The sequence below is a fragment of the Rosa chinensis genome, chromosome 2 (genome assembly GCF_002994745.2).
Source record: "Rosa chinensis cultivar Old Blush chromosome 2, RchiOBHm-V2, whole genome shotgun sequence".
Lineage (NCBI taxonomy): Eukaryota > Viridiplantae > Streptophyta > Magnoliopsida > Rosales > Rosaceae > Rosa > Rosa chinensis.
This window is the reverse complement of record NC_037089.1, coordinates 59,281,387-59,306,895: the sequence shown is the minus strand read 5'-3', so window position 1 is coordinate 59,306,895 and position 25,509 is coordinate 59,281,387. Positions and strand designations below refer to the sequence as shown.

At 36.3% G+C, this 25,509-nt stretch overlaps 3 protein-coding genes and 1 long non-coding RNA gene across 4 annotated transcripts; all 4 read left to right on the top strand.

Annotated features, from left to right (window-relative positions):
- Positions 1-1,796: 1,796 nt before the first annotated feature.
- Positions 1,797-3,348, top strand: LOC121051145. Its single transcript, XR_005805259.1, has 3 exons — positions 1,797-2,140; positions 2,215-2,719; positions 2,914-3,348. It is a non-coding gene; the product is annotated as an uncharacterized LOC121051145 (long non-coding RNA).
- A 5,884-nt stretch (positions 3,349-9,232) lies between these two features.
- LOC121051295 (secreted RxLR effector protein 161-like) lies at positions 9,233-9,937 on the top strand. The gene has a single exon (XM_040513501.1). The coding sequence runs from the start codon at positions 9,233-9,235 to the stop codon at positions 9,935-9,937; it is 705 nt and encodes a 234-aa protein (XP_040369435.1).
- A 2,679-nt stretch (positions 9,938-12,616) lies between these two features.
- LOC112190915 (mediator of RNA polymerase II transcription subunit 6) lies at positions 12,617-15,684 on the top strand. Its single transcript, XM_024330427.2, has 5 exons — positions 12,617-13,188; positions 13,517-13,691; positions 13,944-14,013; positions 15,206-15,315; positions 15,512-15,684. The coding sequence occupies exons 1-5, from the start codon at positions 12,956-12,958 to the stop codon at positions 15,671-15,673; spliced, it is 750 nt and encodes a 249-aa protein (XP_024186195.1). The 5' UTR covers positions 12,617-12,955; the 3' UTR covers positions 15,674-15,684.
- Positions 15,685-18,681: 2,997 nt separating this feature from the next.
- LOC112188078 (inositol oxygenase 1) lies at positions 18,682-22,768 on the top strand. Its single transcript, XM_024327103.2, has 11 exons — positions 18,682-18,899; positions 19,086-19,191; positions 21,035-21,116; positions 21,225-21,429; positions 21,521-21,580; positions 21,665-21,717; positions 21,803-21,925; positions 22,017-22,086; positions 22,185-22,263; positions 22,375-22,456; positions 22,559-22,768. The coding sequence occupies exons 1-11, from the start codon at positions 18,857-18,859 to the stop codon at positions 22,586-22,588; spliced, it is 933 nt and encodes a 310-aa protein (XP_024182871.1). The 5' UTR covers positions 18,682-18,856; the 3' UTR covers positions 22,589-22,768.
- Positions 22,769-25,509: the final 2,741 nt, after the last annotated feature.

Here is a 25,509-nt window from a genome sequence, read left to right as displayed (position 1 = left end):
AAAAAATAAAAAATAAAATACTGCTATTCGTCTCCCACAACTTTTTTTTCCCTCAACCTCTCATCTTCTTCTCTATCTATCTTGCAATTATCTTCTTCTCAGCATGACCTCTTCCTCTATGTTCCTTTTATCGAGATCAATATAACACAATCCCAACTTGAATCAATCAAGATGACCTTCACATGTTTGCTGTGATTTTAATTTTCATATTCCATACATTTAAATATTTTAGTTTGTTCAATGGCTTCTCAATCTTATACACAACACAACCCCTCTAACTGGAGACATGGAAGATTAAATTCTCATATGAATGTTTGAAATATTAATGACCAGTCCAGCCTTCAAAGAAAAAGAAAACCAGAAACCTAAATGATCAAATACCGTTTCTCCTTTAGTGATATGATCATCCAATCATTTGATGTGACTAACAAATATTAATTAAGCGATCAGTTGCAAGCTAATGACCAATCTTGAAATAAAGGGAGTGAAGAAGAGATGGACAAGGAAAAAGCGACAAAGGCCAAGTTTTTTTTTTCTTTCCCTTTTATAACGAAGAATAGTTTTGTTTTTTTTTTTAATTTTATTTCTTTGACGATGTGTTGGTTTGTTTAATTTTTTTTTGGGGTGACAGTTGAAAAGACGAAAAAGCCCTTCACGTGCTAATCAAATTAACGGAAAATTGGATAGAAAGTCTAAAAAATAATGATAGGGTGTAAATCAGCAACAATTAGAAAAGTGAGGGTGTAGATAATCAAAATTGAAATATCAGAAAGTAAATCGGTAGTCATGGGAAAAGTCAGTGGTCATCACCTGCTAGCCCATTTTGGTAGGGACTAGAGGGCTCACGAATCTAATTATGTAGACAACAAGGAATAAGATTGCACTATTACATACCTGCCAGAATGTGTTAGGGCTTAAGAGATCATTACCGGACCAAATGATAATGGAGGATCGGACTGATCAAATATCCCAGTTGCTAGAAGCCATCATGGCATCATGCAGCTAATTTTCTCTCACTTGTCTACAGAAGATGCAGTCCATATGACTATATGAGCTTCGCGTCAAAGACATGGAAAATTCTTTGGAACAGTCACCCATGTCATAAACCTAATGTAAGTTTGGACTCTGAATGTATGCAAAGCAATCTTATCTTTCAATTTTTCTACCCTCATCTCACCTTCTTCTAATGCCCATCAATAACATCAAGGGTCGGAGCAATATGTTGCAACATTTATTTGGATAATTATCATGCTTATCAGTTGTATCTCTCATTATGTAAAATCTAATAGAGTTCTATCCTATCATTTGTAACCACTTGAACTGATTACAACTATTCAGTTGAATATAAAAACATGTTATTGTTCATTAATTAAGGTGTAGTGTCTAACAACTAACTCTAAGTTTTTTCTACAATCACAAACTCAATACTACAATCACATCTCTTCTTTCTAAACCTTTTATGGTATCAAAGCTTGTAGTGTCTAACAACAAACTCCAAATTTTTTTTCCAATGGCCACCACGGGTTCAACCTCCTCCTCCCCCACCTCGGCCCATACACTCACCCATAACAGTGATCGTTCTCTCAATGCACCACATTCCTCCAATGCTGGAAGTGACTTTTCCTCTGGCAGTGTATCCCATTTTATATCCATCAGGTTAGATATAACCAACTATCCTCTATGGTTGGCTAAGATTTCTCCTATTCTCAAGGGTCTCAAACTAATGGACATTGTGGATGGCACTAATCCTTGCCCTTCATGTTTTCTTGCTGATAGTGAAGATGAGCTCTATAACATCGTCAATCCCAACTATGAAAATTGGATTTCTCAAGAGCAAACTGTGCTAAGTTGGATCAATGGGTCTCTCACTCCCCTTGTGCTTGCAACGGTTGCCTGTTTCACATTTGCCTTTTCCACCTGGAGGTCCTTATAAGGAGATATGCATCTCAATCATAGAATCGGGGTTTGCAGCTCCACAGAGATCTCTTTTGTATCCATGCATGGTAATCTTAGCATTTCTGACTATCTCGACAAGATAAATCTCATTGCAGATAATCTTGCTCTTGCTGGATATCCTATTAGCAATGAAGATATGGTATCTATTATTATGAACAACGTTGGTCCTCTTTATTAGAATACAGTGAGTTTTGCTCAAGCAAGTGATACATCCATCATGTATGATTCCCTTGAAGTCTTACTCGATCTTTCCTGCAGGAACGAAGGATGGATGATCAACATCAAGCTGCTCTTGATCTCAGCTCTCAACTGACAACCCTACATGTCTCTAATTCTGGTCGTGGCAGAGGCTGAGATCTTCATTAGACTCCATTTTTTGGAGGACTTAACCCTAATCCTCCTTCTAGATTTTGCAAATCGGGCACGCTAACTATATTTGGTGCTCGAGGACATGGTATTTCAAACTGTGGAACCTTTATTCTTGGTCATCATCCTTCCACCAACAATTCATCATTTGGCAAAATTTCTTGTCAAATTTGTAGCCGCATTGGTCATTCAGCTTTAGATTGCTACAATCGGCAGAACCTTTCCTTTGAAGGTAGAGTTCCCACCAAGAAACTCAGTGCTTTGGCTGCCTTTGTATCTACACCGTCATCATCTACATGGTTGCTTAATAGTGGAGCCAACACCCATGTTACCTCCGATCTCAATAATCTGCAGTTCCTAAAAGAATACATTAGCATTGACCAAATTGGTGGTATAGGTACAAACTCTAATTTTCCTATTTCTCATGTTGGTTCCTCTCTCTTAACTACTGGTAACCAATCCTTTAAGCTAAACAATATTCTTCATTGTCATACTGCTTTTACGTACCAATCTCCTTTCTCTCTATCAATTTTCTTCTAATAATGATTGTTATTTTCTAATATCTCCTACCATTTTTGTTTGTTTGTTAAGAACTTAAAAACAGGGAGGATGCTATTTCGGGGGAGGAGTAGATATAGTCTATCTGTTGCGCCCTCAATCAGAACATGATCTTGATCCCAGTCGTCATTTTGCTTTTGTTGGTGTACGAGTCCCCACACAAGTATGACATTCTAGGCTAGGATATTCTTCATTCAAAATTTTATCTAGGATGTTGTCAAATAAAACTGTGCCCTTCTCGAGCCCTTTGTTGATTCATTTTGTCGGTCTTGTCCATTAGGAAAGAGTATTATATAAGCTTCCTTTTCAATTATTTGAGTATGTATCAAATTATCCTTTGGAGTTAATTGATTCAAATGTTTGGTCTTGTTCTAAAATAAAAATGCATCAAACTAATGAAGGAGGTGAATATACTTACCTTGCTCTATGACAATACCTAGCTAACAATGGCATTTGTCAACTGTTTTCTTGTCCTAAACACCCTAAGCAGAATGGTCTTACCGAGCACAAGTACTGTCATATAGTTGATACAGGTCTTACACTCTTGGCTCATGCTCATGTTCCTTCAACGTATTGAGTTGAAGCATTTAATACTGCTATTTATATTATAAATAGACTTGCACACTTCTCCTGTTATTCAACATAGCACACCATATACTAAATTATTTCACCGTGAACCACAATACAAATTTTTAAGGGTGTTTGGTTATGCTTGTTTTCTCTATTTAAGACCTTACAACACCTCAAAACTTCAAGCTCGGTCAAAGAAATGTGTTTTCTTGTGATATTCCTCCCTCTGTTGAAGCTAATCTGAAGTTTTCTTTTGAATGAATAGAGGGTTTTTGTCGAGACTACTAGATATGACAAGCTGTTCCTGAAAGAGATGGAAGAACTGAAGAAGTAGTAGCCATGATGGGTTATCAATTTTCTCATTGTTTGGATTAAGGTTTTATGGGGGGGGGGGGGGGGGGGGGGGGGGGGGATGACAATAGGCACAGGAAGCCCGTGCGTCACAAGCCTCCAGAAAAATGGGACATCCCATTTTTTCAAATTAGGTACAATTAGGGCTACGTGTAGCTGGTCTGTTGAAGGCTTGGGTGACTCCTTCTCCTCGGTAATGAAGCAGAAACAGGCGAGACTTACCATTTCCCCTCAGAAGAAAAAATTAGACAGGCCTAAAGGAAGTAAGAACAAGGCCAAGCTGAACCGTGACATAGATGTAAAATATCATTTGGACCTAATATTATCTACATTAAGTAAATAACAAACTGATTAAACTTATTACAATAAATGGGAAATATATGAATTATCTACCTAGACACCTAATGGGCTTTGGCATGTCACTCGTATGGTTAGGAATCCATTTTGATAAAGATAAATATCTAATTAGTTGATATGATAATTATAGCATCTTTCAGAAATAACTCATTGGCTAGAATCAAAGATTCTTTTATGGGAAGACCTATCTAGCTTGTATATATAGGTGCTTGAAGTCCCTATTCACTATGTGACAAAACATTCAGTCCTGCCTCATAGAGAGGAGTTAAACACATAGTTGAGTAGAAGATTTCTTGCGTGTGGCTGCTTGAAGTTTTGGAGCTCGGATTATTTGTGTTGAATAACTGTGTTGCTGCTACTGCTTTTGAAGGAATGGCTGTTATGCATGAAGCAGGTGATGCATCTCCTCTTGTTGTATTCTAGTTCATATTGTATTGATCATTTGGTTGTGTTTATGCATTATGTGAAACGATCTTGGTTTGCTCATTAAGTTAACAAATGGTATCAGAGCAAAATTTCACAATTCATAAATCATTTTTAGAAGATCAATTCATTGTATTTTGAACTAGAGTTTTGTGTTATGTTGAATTGCAAAATGTTTTGGGCAATTAGGGTTTTGGTTAACAGGCCAAGAAGAGAAAAGAAAAAAAAATTATGATTAAGATCGCTTTTGGGAATTGCTTCCACTAAAATTGTTGCAGAATTGCAATCACAAAGGTTAGGCCTTCTGAGAACCATGTTTCGATTCAAAGCTTTAATTTGTTTTCTGTTGAAGTACAAGAACACTAGAAGCATTCCCGGCGTACACCTAGGATAGAGTAGATGGTGACCGGATGAAATTTAAGTTTTGGTGTGCTTGTGTCTCTGAATTGAATTGAGTTGAATTGAAACGATTTTGTGCTTTCTCTGTGATTGCTTATGGATGATTGTGCTTAATATTTTGCATTCTACTAATATATATCTGTGATTGAACAATGATTATATGATAAATTGATGAATGTTTGAGTGAAGAAGTTCACTATCTCCCTGTAAATGTTATCATATTTTCATTGAGAAAATTGCAGATTGAGTAAAGTTTCTTTTCAAGTGCCTTGATGTCTTGAATTGAATTTAGTTAAACTTTATTTAGGTCACAGGTTGTTGCAAATAAAAATGGGCATGTTGCACAAAGAATTTCTGTTAGTATTTGCATTTGATCATTAAGATAAAAATGACCTGGAAATTTGTGTTAATTGTTTCCAAACTGTGCTTACTCGTGTCTTCCAAAGAAGTGTTAATATAGCATAGTTTGGTGACAAATAGCTTCACACATGATTTTGAATTCATATTTTGATACTTAAAGACTCTTCTACTGTCATAAGATGTTGATTGTGTTTTTGGATAACTTGAGTTCTCTAATTATGGGGTGAAGATTCAGAAACTTAAGTACATTATGTCTACTGCTACAAAAGTGTTGCCTAATGTGAAATTCAGTTTTGGGGTATTTTCATTAACATAGTATCTTGTGGTACTTGTTGCCATTATGGTTGATATTTTGTTTTGGTGTTTTATCTATTTTTGAACTGCTTTTGGAACTAACACATAAAGCTGCAGAAATATTGCTAAATTGAAACTTTGTATTTTTGCGTTTTGAAATTGAAACTTACAGAATTTTTCTTTTTGACTTTGCTCATTAGGAAGTATTTACATGAACCTCAACAATGTTTTAATGCTCACTGGAACAAACTTTAGAGCCTGGAGAGATTCGGTAGAGCGTTATATGATGATGCATGAGAATATAGACCTATTCTTTCATGAGGATGAACCTGAGGCATTAACTAAAGATAGTTCAGTTGAGGAGGTTAAGACATTTAAAGCCTGGCACATGTCAAATAGAATGGCCAAGAAAACCATTAGGAACACTATGTCTGACACTGTAAGAGGTAGTGTAGAAGAACCTGACTTAGCTATTGACTATATGGAGGCCATTGAGAGAAAATTTAAAGAGACTGAGAAAGCAGAGGCTGCAAGATTGTCTAAGGCTTTCCATGAGCTGAAGTATGAAGGATCTGGGGGAGTTAGAGAGCACATAATGAAGCTGATCCACATTAATGCTAGGCTCAGGGAGTTACTGATGGGAGTGAATGATAACCAAGTAGTGCATGTTGCACTGCATTCTTTGCCAAATGCCTTCAGTGGGCTTAAAACTAGCTACAATGCTCTAAAGGGTACCTGGACCATAGATGAGCTCATATCTATCTGTGCTGATGAAGAAGATAGAATTAAGAAAGAGAAAGAGCCTGCAACCTTTGTGAACCTGGTGGAAAAGCCTAAGAAAAAGAAGAACAAGCTTAAGGTCACCAAAACCATCATTAAGCCATCTAGAAACATTGCAGCACCTAACACCACCAAAGCTTTTAAGTTCAAGTGCTACTTTTGCAAAAAAGTAGGACATATGAAGGAGGACTGCTAAGGTTTTAAAGCTTGGTTAGTGAAGAAGGGTAATAATTTCTTAAGTACTATAGAAACTTTTTCTTTAGAAATTAATTTTGTCAATATTGAACCTCACACTTATTGGTTAGATTCTGGCTCACCCTTGCATATTATGAATTCTTTACAGGGATTCACAAAGAAGAGGGCACCAAGAAGTGAGGAAACCAATGTTTGTGTGGGAAATGGCGTGAGGGTTGTAGTGAAGGCTATAGGAACCTTAAGACTAGATCTAGGTTTTGGAAATTTTTTAGTTTTGGATGATGTTCATCGATTAAAAGGAATTTGCTTTCTATGTCTTTTTTGGTTAAGACTGGTTGATGTTTTTATTTGGATGGAATAAAAATTTCTAAAGTTTCCTTGTTATATGGTTCTGGAGTTATTTTGGATAATTATATGAAATTGAATTGTTCAATACCTTAACAAGTAATCTCACTTGTTGAAGACAGAAATAACACATTAAGTAACAACACCATCACAGGTGTTAAAAGGACCTTGTTCAATGATAAATCAGCTTACTTATGGCATAGGAGACTAGGCCACATTTCAAAAGAAAGACTGCAAATATTAGTAAAGAACAAAACACTTCCAGAACTAGACTTTTCAGACCTAGTAGACTGCATTGAATGTTTTAAGGGTAAAATGACAAACTTAAGAAAAAAGACTGCTAGCAGATGTGAAAAATTGCTAGAGTTAATTCATACAGATATATGTGGTCCCTTTAGGCATAGAACAATATGTGGAAATGTTTATTTCATTACATTCATAGATGACTATTCAACGTACTGTTACATGTTCCTATTGTCAGAAAAATCACAGTCACTTGAGGCATTTAAAATTTTCAAAATTGAAGTTGAACATCAACTAGAAATGAAAATTAAGACTGTGAAGTCTGATAGGGGGGGGGTGAATTTTATGGTAAATATACTGAGCAAGGACAACAAAAGGGTCAATTTGCTTTATATCTGCAGGATGTAGGTATAAAAGCTCAATATACAACACCATACAATCCCCAATAGAATGGTGTTGCAGAGAGAAAGAATAGAACTCTGTTGAATATGGTAAGAAGTATGATGTGTACTTCTGGGTTGCCAAAAATGTTTTGGGGAGCAGGTTTAAGAACTGCAAATTATCTTTGCAATAGGTCCCCAAGCAAGTCTGTGGATAAAACACCATTTGAGTCTTGGTGGGGTAGGCAACCTAGTCTGCATCATTGCCATGTATGAGGTTGTAAAGCTGAGGCAAGAATTTACAATCCCAATTTAGGAAAACTTGACCCTAAATATGTAACTTGTCATTTTATAGGCTATTGTGAAAAATCTAAAGGTTATAAACTCTATGCACCTCACTACTCACCAAGAATTTTTGAAACTCATCAGGTTAAATTTCTGGGGGAGAGTATTTGCAATACAAAATTTGAAGATTTAACTTATGATTTTGAGGAAATTGCAGAAAGTAAGGATATAGAAATAGAAATGCCAAACTTTAAAAATAATGCAGAAACTGAAAGTGAACTTCACAATAAAGTAGATGGTGACTTAGAACTTGAAAACCGAAATGTTGAAGTGGCTGAACCTATACCAGATCAAAATGTTCCTGAACCTCAACAAAATGTAGCTGAACCTAGAAGATCACAAAGAACTAGGAAGCCAACTTTCGGTGGTCAAAATGATATTTATGAGGTTTATCTGCAAGAAGTTGAGAGCACTTTAGTAGATGATAATGACCCTATAAATTTTAAGCAAGCTGCAGAAAGTAATGAGTCAAAATAATGGAAGAAAGCCATGGATGCAGATCGCTTGAATCCATGTATAATAATGAAGAGTGGGAGCTTGTGAAGCCAGATCCAAATCACAAGCCCATAGGCAGCAAGCGGGTGTTCAAAACTAAGAGAGATGGTAAGGGAAATATTGAGAGACATAAAGCAAGGCTTGTGGCTAAAGGGTTCACACAAAAGGAGGGTATAGATTTTACAGAAACATTTTCACCAGTTTCAACTAAGGACTCTTTTATAATCATAATGACTCTTGTAGCTCACTATGATATGGAGTTGCATCAAATGGATGTAAAAACAGCCTTCTTAAATGGTGAACTGGAGGAAGTGATATACATGTCACAACCAGAAGGCTATATTGAAACTGGAAAAGAATACTTAGTCTGTAAGCTTAAAAAAACTATATATGGACTTAAACAAGCATCTAGGCAATGGTATAGAAATTATGTGGTTGCATCTTTTGGTTTTACTGAAAACCTTGTTGATGGATGTGTTTATCTTAAAATTGTTGGAAACCAGTTTGTCTTTCTTATCCTATATATAGATGACATTCTCCTTGCTAGCAGTAACATTAAGTTGCTGAAAGATACCAAAATATTTCTGTCGAAATTTTTTGATATGAAGGATCTAGGAGAGGCTTCTTATGTATTAGGAATTGAGATAAAGAGAGACAGAGCACAAGGTTTATTGGGATTATCTCAACAAGCCTACATTTCAAAAATACTTCAGAGATTTGATATGGCTACTTGTGCTCATGGGGAGGTTCCAATATCTAAGGGAAATAAATTAAATAAGGATCAATGCCCTAAAACAAGTGTTGAGAAAAGGTAAATGGAGTCTGTACCATATGCTAGATCTAGATTAGTTGGCAGTCTCATGTATGCACAAGTATGCACTAGGCCAGATTCATCCTTTGCAGTTGGCATGTTGTCGAGATTTCAATATGATCCTGGACACAAGCATTGGACTGCTGGCAAAAAGGTATTGAGATACGTACAGAGGACTAAGAGTCACATGCTTATGAATAAGCGTGTGAAGAAACTTGAACTTGTAGGCTTCACAAACTCAGATTTTGCAGGCAATTATCCTGCATCAATGAAGTCTACTTGTGGCTATGTATATATGTTGGCAGGTGGTGCAGTGGCTTGGAAAACAATGAAACAATCATTGATAGCCATATCCACCATGCAAGCAGAAATTATAGCCATATATGAAGGTGTATGTGAAGGCCTATGGATCATAAACTTTCTTTTGGAAACAAAGATTTTAAGTAATTTTGTTGATGGAAAGCTGAAAGTTTATTTTGATAATGAAGCTGCTGTGTTCTTCAGTAAGAATAGCAAAAGGTCCAATAATTCAAAACATATAGACTTTAAGTTCTACAGTGTGAGAAAGAGGGTAAAAGATAGAGAGATTGAAATAGCTGCCATTAGCACAGATGTACAGCTTGCAGACCCTTTTACCAAGGCATTACCAGTTTCAGTTTTCAAGAAGCACGTTGAAGACATGAGAATTCTCTCTAGTTTAGATTCCTGAGTTCAGAAAGAGTAAAAGTCATAAAGATTATGTTTTCAGTTTCTTAGTTTGAAAGTTTCAATTTTATTTCAGTTTGCAATTCATGTCAGAAACAATATGTATTCATATTTTGGTCAAATGAATAAAGCTTGAGGTATTTCCATATATATTGTTTCACAGCTTGATCTTATTTTGATAATATTTGATTGCTGCTATTTTAGTTTTGTTGATTATCAGGTGGATGGAAATATGCATATATTCAGTAAAAGGCAAACATGCATGCAATCCATTGGTGCTTAAGTAAATAATGTTTGCATTATGATTTTGATATTCAAAATTTTTAGTTGGACTATAATCAAGTGTTTACAGCAGAATGACATACTTTACCACTTGATTTCATCATATCAGTTTTGTAGTTCATGTGAGATGCAGAGGTTATTATTTGTAATTTGGAACAAATATGTTTACATAAACATGTTTATTTCCAAGTTCTATTTTAGCTACTGTGTTCTTGACAGAACTGAATGGATCTTGAGAAACCATATATTTCAGTTCACACTTTGGCTATTTTCTGGAATGAGTTTTGGTTTAGTTGTTATGTAGACAATATTGGTCCAAAGGGGAGATTGTAAAATATTATTTGGACCTAATATTATCTACATTAAGTAAATAACAAACTGATTAAACTTATTACAATAAATGGGAAATATATGAATTATCTACCTAGACACCTAATGGACTTTGACATGTCACTCATATGGTTAGGAATCCATTTTGATAAAGATAAATATCTAATTAGTTGATATGATAATTATAGCATCTTTCAGAAATAACTCATTGGCTAGAATCAAGGATTTTTTTTATGGGAAGACCTATCTAGCTTGTATATATAGGTGCTTGAAGTCCCTATTCACTATGTGACAAAACATTCAGTCCTGCCTCATAGAAAAGAGTTAAACACATAGTTGAGTAGAAGATTTCTTGCGTGTGGCTGCTTGAAGTTTTGGAGCTCAGATTATTTGTGTTGAATAGCTGTGTTGCTGCTACTGCTTTTGAAGGAATGACTGTTGTGCATGAAGCAGGTGATGCATCTCCTCTTGTTATATTCTAGTTCATATTGTATTGATCATTTGGTTGTTTTCATGCAATTTGTGAAACGATCTTGGTTTGCTCATTAAGTTAACAATAGAGATACAAGAGAAGCGACCAAAGAAATCGAAGTTGTTTCCCAAGAAGATTGAAGACAAATCCAAAATGGAGGATATCTGTTCTCCAGATGAAGGAGTTATATTTCCTTCTACTCCTTGTACTGTTTAAGTTGATTAAGTCGTAAATTTGTTGACTCATTTATATTGCTTCGGGGCTCTAAGTTTCTTTGTATAAGGGCGTACGTGATTCTAAAAGGTGGGTGTACTGGGGTGTGTTGGGTAACTTATTATTTGTTATATGATAGGTTGTGTTGGTGTACTCTATGTATCGACTATTTTTGACGACTCGACGTGTGTTGTTATTGTACTGCTTTGCTAAATTCTTGGATCATGTCGGATTGAGTTTTATTTGGTACTAACTAGATTTGGATTTCGGTCGATTCGCTTTATATCTGGTCAATTGACATGTCTAATTTTGACTGATTCGTAATAACACACGTATCCATTTAAGCCGGATTCATAATAACGCGCATACCACTTTGGTCGGATTCGTAATAGCGCACGTACCACTCTGGCTGAATTTGTAATAACACACATACTATTTTAACTAAATTCGTAATGACCTACATAACACTTCGGCTCCGTTTGGGATTGAGTTTTTTTTGGCTAAATCCTGCTTTTTCTCACCATTTATGACCCATAGCATGTTTGGTAACTATTTTAAATCTGCATTCTTTTAACAATCGCGGCTGGAAACTACAAAAATTAAAAGCACCAGAGGACCTGCTTTTTCATATCTGCGTTTTGTGAAGTGAATCGAATAATCGGTACCTTGATGAAATTCCAGAAACATCCCAACTGAATTCAAAAATTGACCTCAGAATTTCCCGTTCTCTTCTTCTGGGTTTCTTGCGAGTTTTTGCTCTCTTTTTAGCTCCTCACCCCCTTGCCTTCATTGCTCTCTCTCTTCACAACTTTTCACTTCTCCTTTGATAAAGCAGTCGTTAGGAATGGCAGAACGCAAGTAGGTCTCACATATGGTGCCATATTAATAATCAATTTGCTCATGTTCATTCTTCCCCTATTTCTTCAAATCTAGGTTTTTGCCAATTTATTTCTTAAAATTAGTCATGAATTTGTGAAATGTTTCTTATTTTTGTTCACTCCAGTCCTCCCAGGCCTAATAAAGTAATCATCACCTCAATTCTTTTGGTACAATTTTCTATGCTTCTTCCATCAAAGTATAGGAATGGATTTACCCAGAATTGGGGTTAATCTATTGTTCCATACGATTAAGATTATCCAGAATTATTATATCCTTGATATAGGCATGTTTATCAAAAATGAAAAATAAGTAAAAAGATCGATGTCCATTTTAGAAATTTTATGCTTTTAACTTTCTCTTGCAGCACTTTTTTTTTCACTTTAACACTTTTAAATATGTGATTTACCAAACACTACATTGAAATTTTTGACAGTGAATTATTTCTACAACTGAGTTATTTTAAAGCTGAGTATTCCTACCGCAATACCAAACTAAGCATTCGGCCGAATCTGTAACGCAAATACCATTTTCGAGAATTTGAAATAGCATACGGTAGCATTAATTCACCATTTGTTTGTTTTGCCCCTAGACGACGCCGTGTGGAGGAGGTAAATTTATCCGCTGCCGGGTTCACCATCTTTAAATCAATCCTGCAGTTTTAGAAATTTGAACAGAAACTGTGCCATGTTCTTTCCAAGTTTGGGTCTTGCTTCTCCTATATAAGTCTCTACACCCAGAGCTCTCTGGTTATCTCTGTACCATTCTGCCCAGCAACCCCAATTTGGTTCTCTTTTCCAAGAACATTGTGAGTGAGCCCAGAAGGGAGTGCGAGTGAGAAAGCATAGAATGGCCACGCCGCCGCCGAACATGGAGGGTGGCCCGCCGCAAGTTGTAGCACAGCCGCCGGGGACGGACATGACCGGAATATGCTTCAAGGACCAGCTTTGGCTGAGCTCTTATCCTCTCGATCGCAATCTGGTCTTTGATTACTTTGCAATCTCGCCCTTCTACGACTGGACCTGTAATAATGAACAGCTCCGTCAGCGCGCAATTCACCCTCTTGATATCTCTCACCTCTCGTAAGTATTCACCCTCTCAATTTTTGGATATGCTCTTCAAGTTTTGGTTTTTCTGTTCAATTTTGGTTTTTTACTTTTGTAGGGTTTGTGAATTTGTTAGAAAACTTGAGTGTATTAAGGATTTGGAGGAGGAAATTGAAGAGACATTGTGTTATTAGAAGAGGCTTAATGCTATGTTGGTTGGTTATATACTATGAAACCTGAGTGATGAGCAATTGGATTAGGTGCACAGATAATAACAGGGAACAATTTATAATATTGAGGTCTATTGTCATTGCATTGACCTTAAATGATTGGGATGAAGCGGAATTCATTGCCTGTTTTACAGCAAAATGACGGGGACAGAATACATGCTGACGGAAGTTACAGAGCCGCACCTGTTTGTTATCCGCAAGCAAAAGAGGGACAGTCCAGAGAAAGTAACACCCATGATGACTTACTATGTGTTGGATGGTTCGATATATCAAGCACCTCAGCTTTGCAATGTTTTTGCAGCTCGAGTTGTAAGTTCTCTTAAGAATGGTCGAACAGTTTAAAACTTATTTGATTGACAATTACATCTTGGTGCCATAACAATATCATGAATAGAACTTGTAGCTTTTAATTAGTTTCCGATTTATGCTTCACATCCACCTAAAGAAGCCGGGCTTAGTTGATGTCCTTTCGAGTCATTAAGACTAGCAATGGTTTGCTCCGTGATTTTGGAATTCAAACAGCATAGTTCCATCCTGATAATCTGTCGGCACATGTTGCAGGGACGCGCTCTCTATCATATAACTAAGGCTTTCACCACTGCTTCTTCAAACTTGGAGAAGATTGGATATGGTATGTGATCCCTACTTTGTCCTATTTCTTCATTATATGATATGATCTTTTTTTTTTTTTTTTTTTTTCTGAAAGGATATAATATGCGGTGGAATGGGAATGGAAAGAATGGGGTAAATGAATTCACTATGCGGTGGCATTTGAGATAAAGATGAACATTGGGTTCTGTTATTTGCAGAGTGATGAATATGTGAAAATGATACATAATAAAATGATGGCTAATTGAATTTAATATGCGGTTGCGTTAGAGATAATACTTGTAACACACTTTTATATGCATTGTTTGTGTCTTGTCACGGTTATTGGGGTTTTATTTTAAGATGTCAGGGCAGTTGCTTGAAAGAAGGTTTTCTTGGAGAATTCTGTGTGTTTTAGGAGGGGAGGGTACTACCGTGTCTTTGGTGTTTGAGTGATGAAAACTGATTTATGTTGGTGTCCATGAAATTCATATGGGGTTGCTTAAACATATGAACTAGATGCTTATAGAGAACTAGCTTTTGGACACCAGAGGGTAGTTTTCTGTAACTATTGTTTTTTCAGCTCTTTAGTGTAGTGTTACAGATGTAGATTTATGTATTGGATGGGGAGAAAGCTCTGCCGTAGCATTTGGGGGAATAGTACCAATTGTGATTTGCATGTGACTGCCTCATTTGTTGTGTTTTTCAAGAATTTTTGTATGAACTTATTAACATCTGCAGAAATTGACTTGGGATCACTAATCATGACCATTCAGAGTTTGAATAGTGGTTTGTGGCCCTTGGACCATTATAGCTGTAGAGGGTCATTCTCAGCAGAGTGTTACACCGTTCTGGGATGATTTCTCAGTTGTTTGACAGGTTTATGTCCTCATATACTTTGTGGTGTAAAGGAATAGGTCTGAGTAGCACACACAACAATCACCTATTGCTGTGCAACATCTACTTTCAAGTCATGGGAAAGTGTTTCAGTTGTGATTTCTCATAGTATCAATTACAGTATTGTTCTTGTTTCATGAGAGGTTTGCTTCAAGGAACATGATAATCTTGATTGTACGCATGTGTACGCAAGTCTTCCGCATGTCATGCATAATTAAAGGACAAAAATGTTTTCTGTATGTGTTGATGCATCATCTCCTATTTCCATATGTTGGGTTGCTTTTTTGTGCCCCTGAATTTGATGTTAATGGTTTTAACTTTTGATATTTGTGATGCAGTTGATCCAGAAAATGAGACTGCAGCCTCTGAATCCAAGGCTAGCAAAGAGACAATTGACGTAAGGGAATTTAATCGAGTGAACCAAATTCTTCAATCGTTATTGCGCAAGGTAATTATCAAAGAACTAAAATGAGTGTTTTCCCTACTCATATTGAGATAATGAACTGCATTAGTAAAGGATTTGGCTGAATTTCCTGATTCATGCATGATCATGTGCAAGAACATAGTCTGTGAAACATGTAGTTATTTTCTCATCACACATGCATCACCAAGAGTAACTGTTAGTTTTCACTCTGTTTATGCAGCTACCACCAGCCCCACCACCGCCACCATTCCCAGAAGGCTATGTTCCTGTACCCACTGGAGAAGCCGAGAACGGCTCAGAAACTCAGCAAGCCGGAGAGCCACAACAACCTCCGGTGGATCCCATCATTGATCAAGGCCCAGCTAAAAGGATGAAATATTAGATTAGAGGTGGTTACCAACTTTACATCTTGTTAGAGTACCAAATGGTCCAGGAGAGAGACATTTCAGCATGTTTGAGAAACATAGGTATATGCTTAGCTTTGTGCTTGCTTTCGACCTTTGGTTAGCAAATCATACACAGTGGAACTTTAGACATAATAGAAAGTTATGAATTGTAGTGCTTCTAAATTCTAATCTAGTTGTAGTCTGATTACTCATGCATTACAGAAAATGGTTTCCCTAAGACTAGGAAGTTCATTTCTTCATGTCATTTGCGAACAAAGCGGTTGTAATCATTTGGCTGAATGTCGATTTCAATCTTCATGGTAAGCTGCCATTGAGCATTGTCGTTTGTGAATATTTGTTTATTGTTCTTCCTTTTACTTTGAACAAGTGGTTATAGAATAAACCTCCGCACTAGGAAGTAGGAACATACTTTGGACCAAATGAGATGTCTTGTTTTCAACAAGTGTCATTAAAAAATATGATATTTGTTGCACAGCACATGCGTGCCGACCATGAAAACATGAAGGAAAGGTGCCTCCCTCTCACGGACTGAAAATTTATATTATCCAACCTTGAATTTATTCTATAATACAAGCATTTGATGACAGCTTTGTTTTGTTAAACCTCTTTCTTTTGGCCAATTAAGACTTACGAGTCTCTCGTGTAGTTAAATGCTAGTGTAATTTTCCGTTATGAGCTGTGCCCTAGCCAAATATATTATTCTGATGAGTTTCTCTCTTTTCTGCCCGTTGCATGTTTGTAGTCAATTGTCCACCCGTTTACATTTCACTTGATGGATAGAGGCGAATTGATGGCTAAACAATGATAATTCTAAGAAATTTTCAAGAAATTTCTGAGGTTGTAAAATGAATCACACTTTTATTGTTAGATTATACACCCTGTATTGTGTTATTTATCTGAAAATTAACAGAAACTTCTGATATTAAACTATAAATTTATTTCTAAAATATATACCGCGCACGCTTTTATCTCTTTTATTCCCCTCTGAATTGTGACAATGCCTCAATTTTTTTGTGCAAACGGACATTTTCTCGACCCAATCACTTTTGGATACTTTTTCCTTCCTATTACATGCACTAAGTAGCAATGCCAATCTTTTCTCTAGTTTCTTTGACAACATCCATGAATCAGATAGCCAAATGTATTCCATTCTGATTAACAATTGAAAGTTGATCAGTCATGCTTTAGTGGTTAATTAATTGGTAATCAATTGTGTACTATTGTTCTTGTATATAAAATGGTGAAAAATAATGAGCATTCTAACTAACTTTTTATTTTTCATCATTGAATTTAAATTTAATGACAGTTGAGCACGATTAACAACATAAACGGCACCTCCTAAACAAAAAATGGCATGGATCTAGATATTCCCGATTGTTGAAGACAACCCAAAGCTCAAAAAGTTTTGCTTAGCTGAACTAATTTTCTTGTTAGAACAATTCCAACAACTTCTCCATATTTAATTTTTCTCTATTTTAGAGAAAAATAAGCCTCTTTTGCTTCAACAAATTCCTTATAATTACCCCTATTTTAGGGAAAGTGAGGAATAAGAAAACCAAATTTCCTATATTTACAGCAATCTCTAAAATTTTAAGGAAGAATTATACAGATTTTAGAGATTGCTGTAAAATAGGGAATCTATTGGAGTTAGAGAAGAAAAAGAGGCTAAAGTTTTTACTTTTGTTTCCTTATAATACAGAAATTATAGGGAAACTGTTAAAATTGCTCTTAGGCCTGATTTGGTTCTCAGAATTGAGGACTCAGGAAAGGAAAGTCATTACTTTCCTTTGTTTGGTAACCACAAACTCTTGACAGAGGGGAAAGTAAAGGGGGAAAATCATTCTACTTAGACCCCATGGGATTGATTTTCCCTTCCCATTTCCCAGCATTTATTATAAAACTTTTGGACAACAATACCCTCTCTTGCATAAAAAATATTTTTGAATTTTTATGATGTTTTTATTTTAAAATACAAGGGTATTATTGAAACGTTGATACATTTTTGAGAGAATCTTGCATAGGGCACCCACACGGACACGTGGTGGGGAGGACAAGTCATTGCCCAGCAGGGGGTGTTTTGGGTATTGCACTTTAGGAAGTAGGGGCAGTTTCAGAAAAGATGAAAAATTTCCTTTCTTCTGATTGAGTGGCCCTAAAACCACGTGCTGAGGAAACCCCCACCTAAGAATTTCTCTACATTTTTACTTTCCTTTCCTGCACCAACCAAATACCAGAAGAGAAATCAAATGGTCTTTCCTGAATACTTTCCTTGTTTTACCAAACAGAGGAAATGAAACATTTCTCTTCCGTAAACCAAACAAGGCCTTAGAGTGGCAGATTCCAAGGAGGGTTTTCTGAGATTACAATGAACTTCGTTTTAGGGTTTTGCTTGACTGAACTAATTTTCTTTGTTATGGTGGCAGATTCCAAGGATGGTTATCCAATGGAGTAATGGTTACACGGCAAGGTTTCTAACTGGCACTGTTTTTTTTATGACTTCTAACTGGCACTGTTTTTTTTTATGACTTCTAACTGGCACTATTATGCTACTCATTTTGCAGCAAACCAAGCCAAGCCACTTTGTTTACATTTGACTCCTCCTTTCAGCCCTAACCAACCATCTGAGCTCACCGTGAAACCTTCTGACTCACCCCTGCAACTTCCACACGCGTCACCACCTCACTGAACAAAGATCCACGAGCCCCTCTGCCGACTCCACACGTGCCGCTCCCAGCGTGGCACTAGCAGAAATCGATGGCGGAAATAGCCACCCTTGCCTAGTGAGGACAACTGACGCCCCGGCGGTGAGGCAGTGACGTTAGGTGGCAACTTGACTCGGGTGCGACGTCGCCTGTGGGGCCTTTGGATCTGAGGAGATTGTGATGTCCAACGCAATGCTGAGTCACCCCTGACAAATCGACGAGGGCCCCAACGTAGATTTTAGTATTATGCTTTTGTCATGTTGATAAATATAAAGCAAAGAGAGTTTTAAGTTTTTCAGGGAAGGACTCGAGACCTCCGAATTCCCAGGGAAGGACTCTCCGGCCGATTATAAATACCAAAGCTCAAAATGCCACCACACCCCAAATTCCTTCTTACCCCAGATTTCGTTTCTTGGTCTCTTTGTTCTTGTGGGATCGAAGTTTTGATTGTTCAAGATGACCATCCTCATTGAGCAGCAGGAGCACCAACCTGAGTTTGGTATACGTTACATGACATTCTCTTCATGCATTTTATTTTCTTTTAGTTTTTCAATATCTTGAGGATTCATCTGGGATTGTTTGGTAAGATGCAAATTGTTGCAGAATCTTTGTGGGTTCTAGTGGAATGAGAATATATTGCTGATATGATGAATTAATCCTCTGTTTTTCTGTGTTGTAATTACAGGAGTTGAAGGTGGAGGAGGGAAGGAGGTTGTTGTGGATGAAAAAGAATTGGTCTTGGATGGTGGATTTTTGGTGCCACATACCAACTCCTTTGGACAAACTTTTAGGTTATTGTGCCTCTTTGCATAGTGTTATTTTTGGTTCATAATTTTACGTTTTCATGTTGCCGCATAACTGAGTTTATATAAAGATCTGATGTAAGCTGCAATCAGATCTAAGCTGTAAATCCTTTTTAAGTTTTTGCAGTTTTTGTTTTAACCACTATGCTATAAACTCTTTTTAATAGGGACTGAATCTGACCCCTGTGTTAATGATTGAACCTATACCGACAAAAATACCTTGCAATATGTATGAGGCTGTGTTAGTAGGGATGACAAAAACCCCCAGCGGGGCGGAGCTCCATTGTATACCCGCCCTTAATGGGGGGAGAATTCGGGGATAAATAGAGAATGAGGATAGGGATCCTCAATCCCCGCTATCTAAGATTGGGGATGGGGCGGGGATGGTATTGTGATCTCCACCCACAAACCGGCCCAAATAATATATACATTATATTTAATTTATATATACTAGACTCCAAACACACCCTATGAGTGTGGATATGGATAATTACGTGGGAAGTTATTCCACATATTGTGGAGAAAATTGCTGCATATATTTTGTTTTTGATTTTTGATTTTTTTTTGTTAAATTTCTTTTGTTTATATTTTATTTGCGAATTGACCATTTTGTCTTTCTCAAATATTTCAGTTCAAATGTTTTTTAATATTTGAGGGATATTTTGGTAAAAATTTTCTGTTTTGCCTGACAAACTCTCTTCTCTTAATAATAGTATAGATTTTAATTTATTGTTTATAATATAAATCACAAATATATACATTTATTACTTTACTTTAATATCTACACTTTTATTTTAATGATGTTTTGACTTTTGCACTCACTGAATTATGATTTATGAATTTAATCATGTTAAATTTTTTTTTTTGTAGATTTTGATTTAAAAAAAGGCAATATGAGAAAAAATTATTTTATTTATTAAATTTTTATTGGGGATTTGGGGCGGATTTGGAGGTTTAGTCCCAGTGGGGATGGGACGGAGAATCCCCAATATATTTTTATTGGGGATTGGTGCGGGGAAGGGGGGTAGAGAATGACTCCGGGGATGTGGATGGTATTGGAACCCGCCCCATTACCATCCCTATGTGTTAGAAGTACAAGACAAAATAGGAAATATGACACAAATGGAAAGCTGTGGGATGCCTAGAACTGAAGCAATTTTAACAAAGTCGTCAGTTTGGAAGAGAGAGCGTGACTTTTGGGGTAAAACTAATGAAAACTGGACACTGTATATTGGGTCAAAACATTGCACAGTTTATCAGAAACTATTGTGTTACATAAGTTTGAAGTCATTTTGCTTTTACTTTTTTGTCTACTACTTGCATAAATCAATAGATATTTATCTTTGTCATCTAGTGATAATATCTGGGCATCGGTTCTTATCAGGTGGCACAAATTTCTAGCAATAAAAAAAAAATTCTTACTAGAGGTCAAGGCTCTCTGTCCCCCCTCTATGCATCATTTTCATTATAATACAATAAGTCAAGCGTGAGGATAAGCCTCCTAGCTTGGGTTCCAAATCCCTTCAAAAAAAAAAAAAATTTCACATTCTAATAATGTCATTTTCCTTGAAAGAGTCTGATCAGGGTTGCAGAAAAGCATAAGCATAATGAACATGGGCTTTATGGAAGCCCAATAACCCAGTTGGGTCATGTCCACTTTTTATGTCCCTTGATTCTGTGTCTCATGATTACAAAAGTCTGTTCTCTTGGGCTCCCGTCTCTGTCTATGTTCACTGTTGTTTACATATCTGTGAAGTTCAGTACTTCGTTCTTTCCTCTCCATTTAATCATCTATTAAATTTAGTCTAATTTTTAATGGATTGCAAAACAGGGATTATGATGCAGAAGGTGAGAGGCAACCAAGTGTGGAGAAATTCTACAAGATCAATCACATTAACCAGACTTATGACTTCGTAAGTGATTCAATTTCCCTTGCTATTCATTTCAGTGAGACCATTTTTATTTCCCATGTTGATAAACTATTAAGCTTATAGCAAACATATACACAAAATGTAATATAGGTCCAGAGAATGAGAAAAGAGTACAGCAAATTGAACAGGGTGGAGATGAGCATATGGGAATGCTGTGAACTTCTCAATGAGGTTGTAGACGAGAGTGATCCAGACTTAGATGAACCTCAAATTGAGCACTTATTGCAAACAGCTGAAGCCATTAGAAAGGACTATCCCAATGAAGATTGGCTACACTTGACTGGCCTTATCCATGGTATTAATAACTTCACTATGTATTATTTGATACTCTGTTTTGCCTTCATATAAAGTGAAAAGCTTATTTGATCACTCATGATTTATCTCAGATCTTGGGAAGGTGCTTCTTCTTCCTTGCTTTGGGGAGCTTCCTCAATGGGCTGTTGTAGGTAATTGCTAAATAGCATCAAATTCCACTATATTAAGAAACTTTCTTCCAACTGCAGAATCATTCATCATGATTCTTGTAACAGGTGACACTTTCCCAGTTGGTTGTGCTTTTGACGAGTCCATTGTTCACCACAAGGTACTTCTACTATAAATTCACTTTGCATTAAGTATTCCGGAAATGCATGTATATATAATTCAATTGAATGATATTGTTATCGCAGTATTTCAAGGAGAATCCCGACTACAACAATCCGGCTTACAAGACTAAACATGGAGTTTACTCTGAGAAATGTGGACTTAACAACGTATTGATGTCATGGGGGCATGATGACTACATGTATCTGGTATATATCCAAACCTCAGATCATGTAACAATTTCGCTCTTTGTTAATTATCACCATTAAATCGTTAATGGAAAATATATGGTATTTTCAGGTGGCCAAAGAAAATAAGACCACTCTACCTTCAGCAGCTCTTTTCGTCATTAGATACCACTCATTCTATGGTGTGTTATATAATAGAGAAGTATAATAAGTTCACCAGAAAACTTAACCCTCATCCTCATTAACTAATTATGAAGAAAATTTTGGTATGATTATGCAGCTTTACACAGGGCAGGAGCCTACAAGCACTTGATGAATGAAGAGGATGTCGAAAACTTGAAGTGGCTTCATGTATTCAAGTATGAGTCTACATCTTTCTCTTCATATCGAATTCCTATTGATTGATCTCTTTTCAGTTTCTCAATTAATCCAAGTTCTTAACCCTGCTCGTATTTTTTTTTTCTGTGTAGCAAGTATGACCTTTACAGCAAGAGCAAGGTTCGGGTTGATGTTGAGAAGGTGAAGCCGTACTATCTCTCTCTCATTGAAAAGGTAAGCACTAAGCACGATCTGAATTCATTTATTTCACAATCCCCTTCGTGTTTTTCTTAAATTAATTACTAATTTATTTGACTTGAATTGTATTGGTTGCAGTACTTCCCAGCTGCCAAGCTAAGATGGTGAACTTCTTGAGGAATGGATATGAGCAACTAGCTACAAAAAAATAGACGACATTTGGAGTTGTAGTTGCTTGTCTTTATTGTTTTTATAAAACTCTTATGTGTATGATCTTTTATGTATGATGTATTTTAAATATTTTGGATTGCTTCAATAAAATGCCATTTTGATGATAGTACCTCCTGATGAAACTGTCTGTAACAACTTAACAATCTCTCTTTTCATTATTCTTCTTGGGTAAATTCAAGTTCGTTTAGATTTTAAATTGAAGAGCTAAAAATGATTGGATGCCAAAAGAATTTCAGTGGCATTTCCTTCCTAAACAAAGAGGAGATCTAGCTCAAAAATCATGAATGAAACATATAGATTTTTGATGATTCCTGATATCAGTAACAGAACAAGGATCCTCTCATGACTAGATATTCACACTTCATGGTTCCAAAGCCAGTCAGAGTTGTACACCAGTTTAAGCAAAGAAGCGTCTCACCAAAAAGAAGGAAAATGAAGCATCCGATAAACATATGGGGACATAGCCTCTCAATTCTTTTGTCAATTTAGGTGGCTTGGCCTAATATCTTAGCTCTGTTCTCTTTAGTCAATTTAGGCACATCCCTCAATTTCCTTTCTCTTATAATTAAGGAGTTGACAAGTCAACTATGATCTTTGGGAAAATTGGATGAGCCTCAAGCTTCAATGGTGCTAAAGTCAACTTAACTAGATCGTTAAATGACGAAAACAATTTGATTAGAATTCAATTCGTGACAATTATAAGCTATTTAGTTTGTTAAAGATATATGAAATCTATAAAATAAATCGACGAATAATATATTGTAAATTAATGGTGAACAGTTGAAGAAGAACAAGAAGAAAAAAGATCTAGAATGTCAAAGTATACATGTTGCCGCAAAGTGGAAAATCAACCTTCCCATTCAAACAACGCCTTCGACCCGTCATCTTTCATTCAAACAATGACCTATATATCTATGTCCTGGCTTGGTCTATTATCCTTACCATCACAGCAAGTTTGCTAGCAAGAATTTTGTTAGACAAGAAATGTCAGGGGGTTCTATGAGGTTTGCTCTGGTGACTCTGTTCATCTTCGCAATGGTTCTGTCTCCGATTACAACATCCGAGGCTGCACGGTTCACGTTTCTAGGTAATTCCCGCCTGATACCATTTACATTATAGCAATGCAGAAGTTTATGTTTTATCTTAGGGAATGTTGATCTTGAATTTGTTTGTTTTGCAGATACAACTCCCATATGTCCTGCTTGTGTTTGCTGCGCACCTGCACCACGGGGCTCTTGCTGCGATTGTTGTGCCACACCGATTGAAACTCAGTCCGAGCAAGGGTCTCCATGAGACGGCAAATTTGCATAAATTATGAATAAGAGTAGTATATGTGTACATATGGCGTTCATGTGGTGTTGAAGCAAAAATAATCACCATTTGTATGTAGAAGGTTGAAACATGGGTTTATAGCACTATGTTCTATCAAGGTTTTGATGTTTATAGTGATCCCATGAGATTATTGTATTCACTTTAGGTTAAAAGTATTGGCAAACAAAATTTGAACTTGAGACCTCATTCAATCTTATAAAGAAAAATATCACTATATATACAAATTTGTGAGATTATTGTGGATGAGAGTTGAAGTTCTTATCATGATTAGGATCTATTATTTTATAGTTTATTATTATTTTTTTTGATAAATGGGGTTTGGAACCCAGTCAAGCTGGGAGGCTCATCCCCACACCTATATTTTAGTATTTAGAGTGCAATGTGTGTAATAGAAATGTGTGTAATCACATGTGTCAATAAAGACTTGTCTTTAATAAATAAACATATATGTATATCAGTAAATGAAGTAGGAATCGATGACCTTATGATTAAGGGCAAAGTGGGCTGCGATTCCTATATCTCAAAATGGAATCTAGTCATAGCAAACACATAGTATATAAGGAACAGTGCTCGTGGCATTGAGTAATTAACAAACATCGGCTGGATAATCATAGCTGTATTATCTTTATAAACCTTGATATGCATATCTGACATAGATTATAGATAAATTCATAGATCATGAGTTATAGTTAAGAGAGCAACAACGTTGCACTATGAACTCATAGATCATCATAGAGTTTTAAAAAAATAGCAAAGTGTGCTGATAACGTGTTATCAAGTAGAGAGAAGATGAATAAAAAATAGTTGAGAGGAAGTAGAAATGTTCTCATTCAGTCTCATTAGTCTCTTTTATATAGAGATATGGTTTACATCAAAATACATAACTGATGAGTATTTACGTGGACAGCCACATAGATAATATTATTCACATTTAATCATTTTGGAGAAGATTCCATGCACAAAGGTTCACTTGCACCACCAGCAGTGTGCAAGTCACGTGCACTAATAGCTGAATTAACGTTGTTATCTGACATCTCTTTCATTGCACATGGGAATTTGAAGGAGCTTTGGGAAGCTAGAAGGGCCTTCAACAGCATAAGCATCTGGCTCAATTCTTGGCTTTACCTTTTTGAACTTGATCCAGAAACATCCAACAAACAGAACCAATCTTTTAAGAGATTGAATCAAGAACAGTACAATGCAGAATTTAGAGAGGAATATAGCCACAGGGGCAATATAGTCAACTCTGAAAGACAACCATATGCCATATAGGACCAGTGCAGCAGACCCTAAACCTCCCAAGGCTGATGAAATCAGATTCAAATTCCAGTTATTATAACGAGCAATCACTTCAACTCCTAAAGCCACAATTGACAAAACAAGAAATGCTTATATAAATATATACAATTCCCTCGATTTCTCGCCTCCTCATCGCTCATGTCGGATGAGATAATGAGTTTTCTGAATGCCATTGGAAGCCATGAGAGACAAGTAAAGACTGTTGACTTCGAGGGAAGAATCTATAA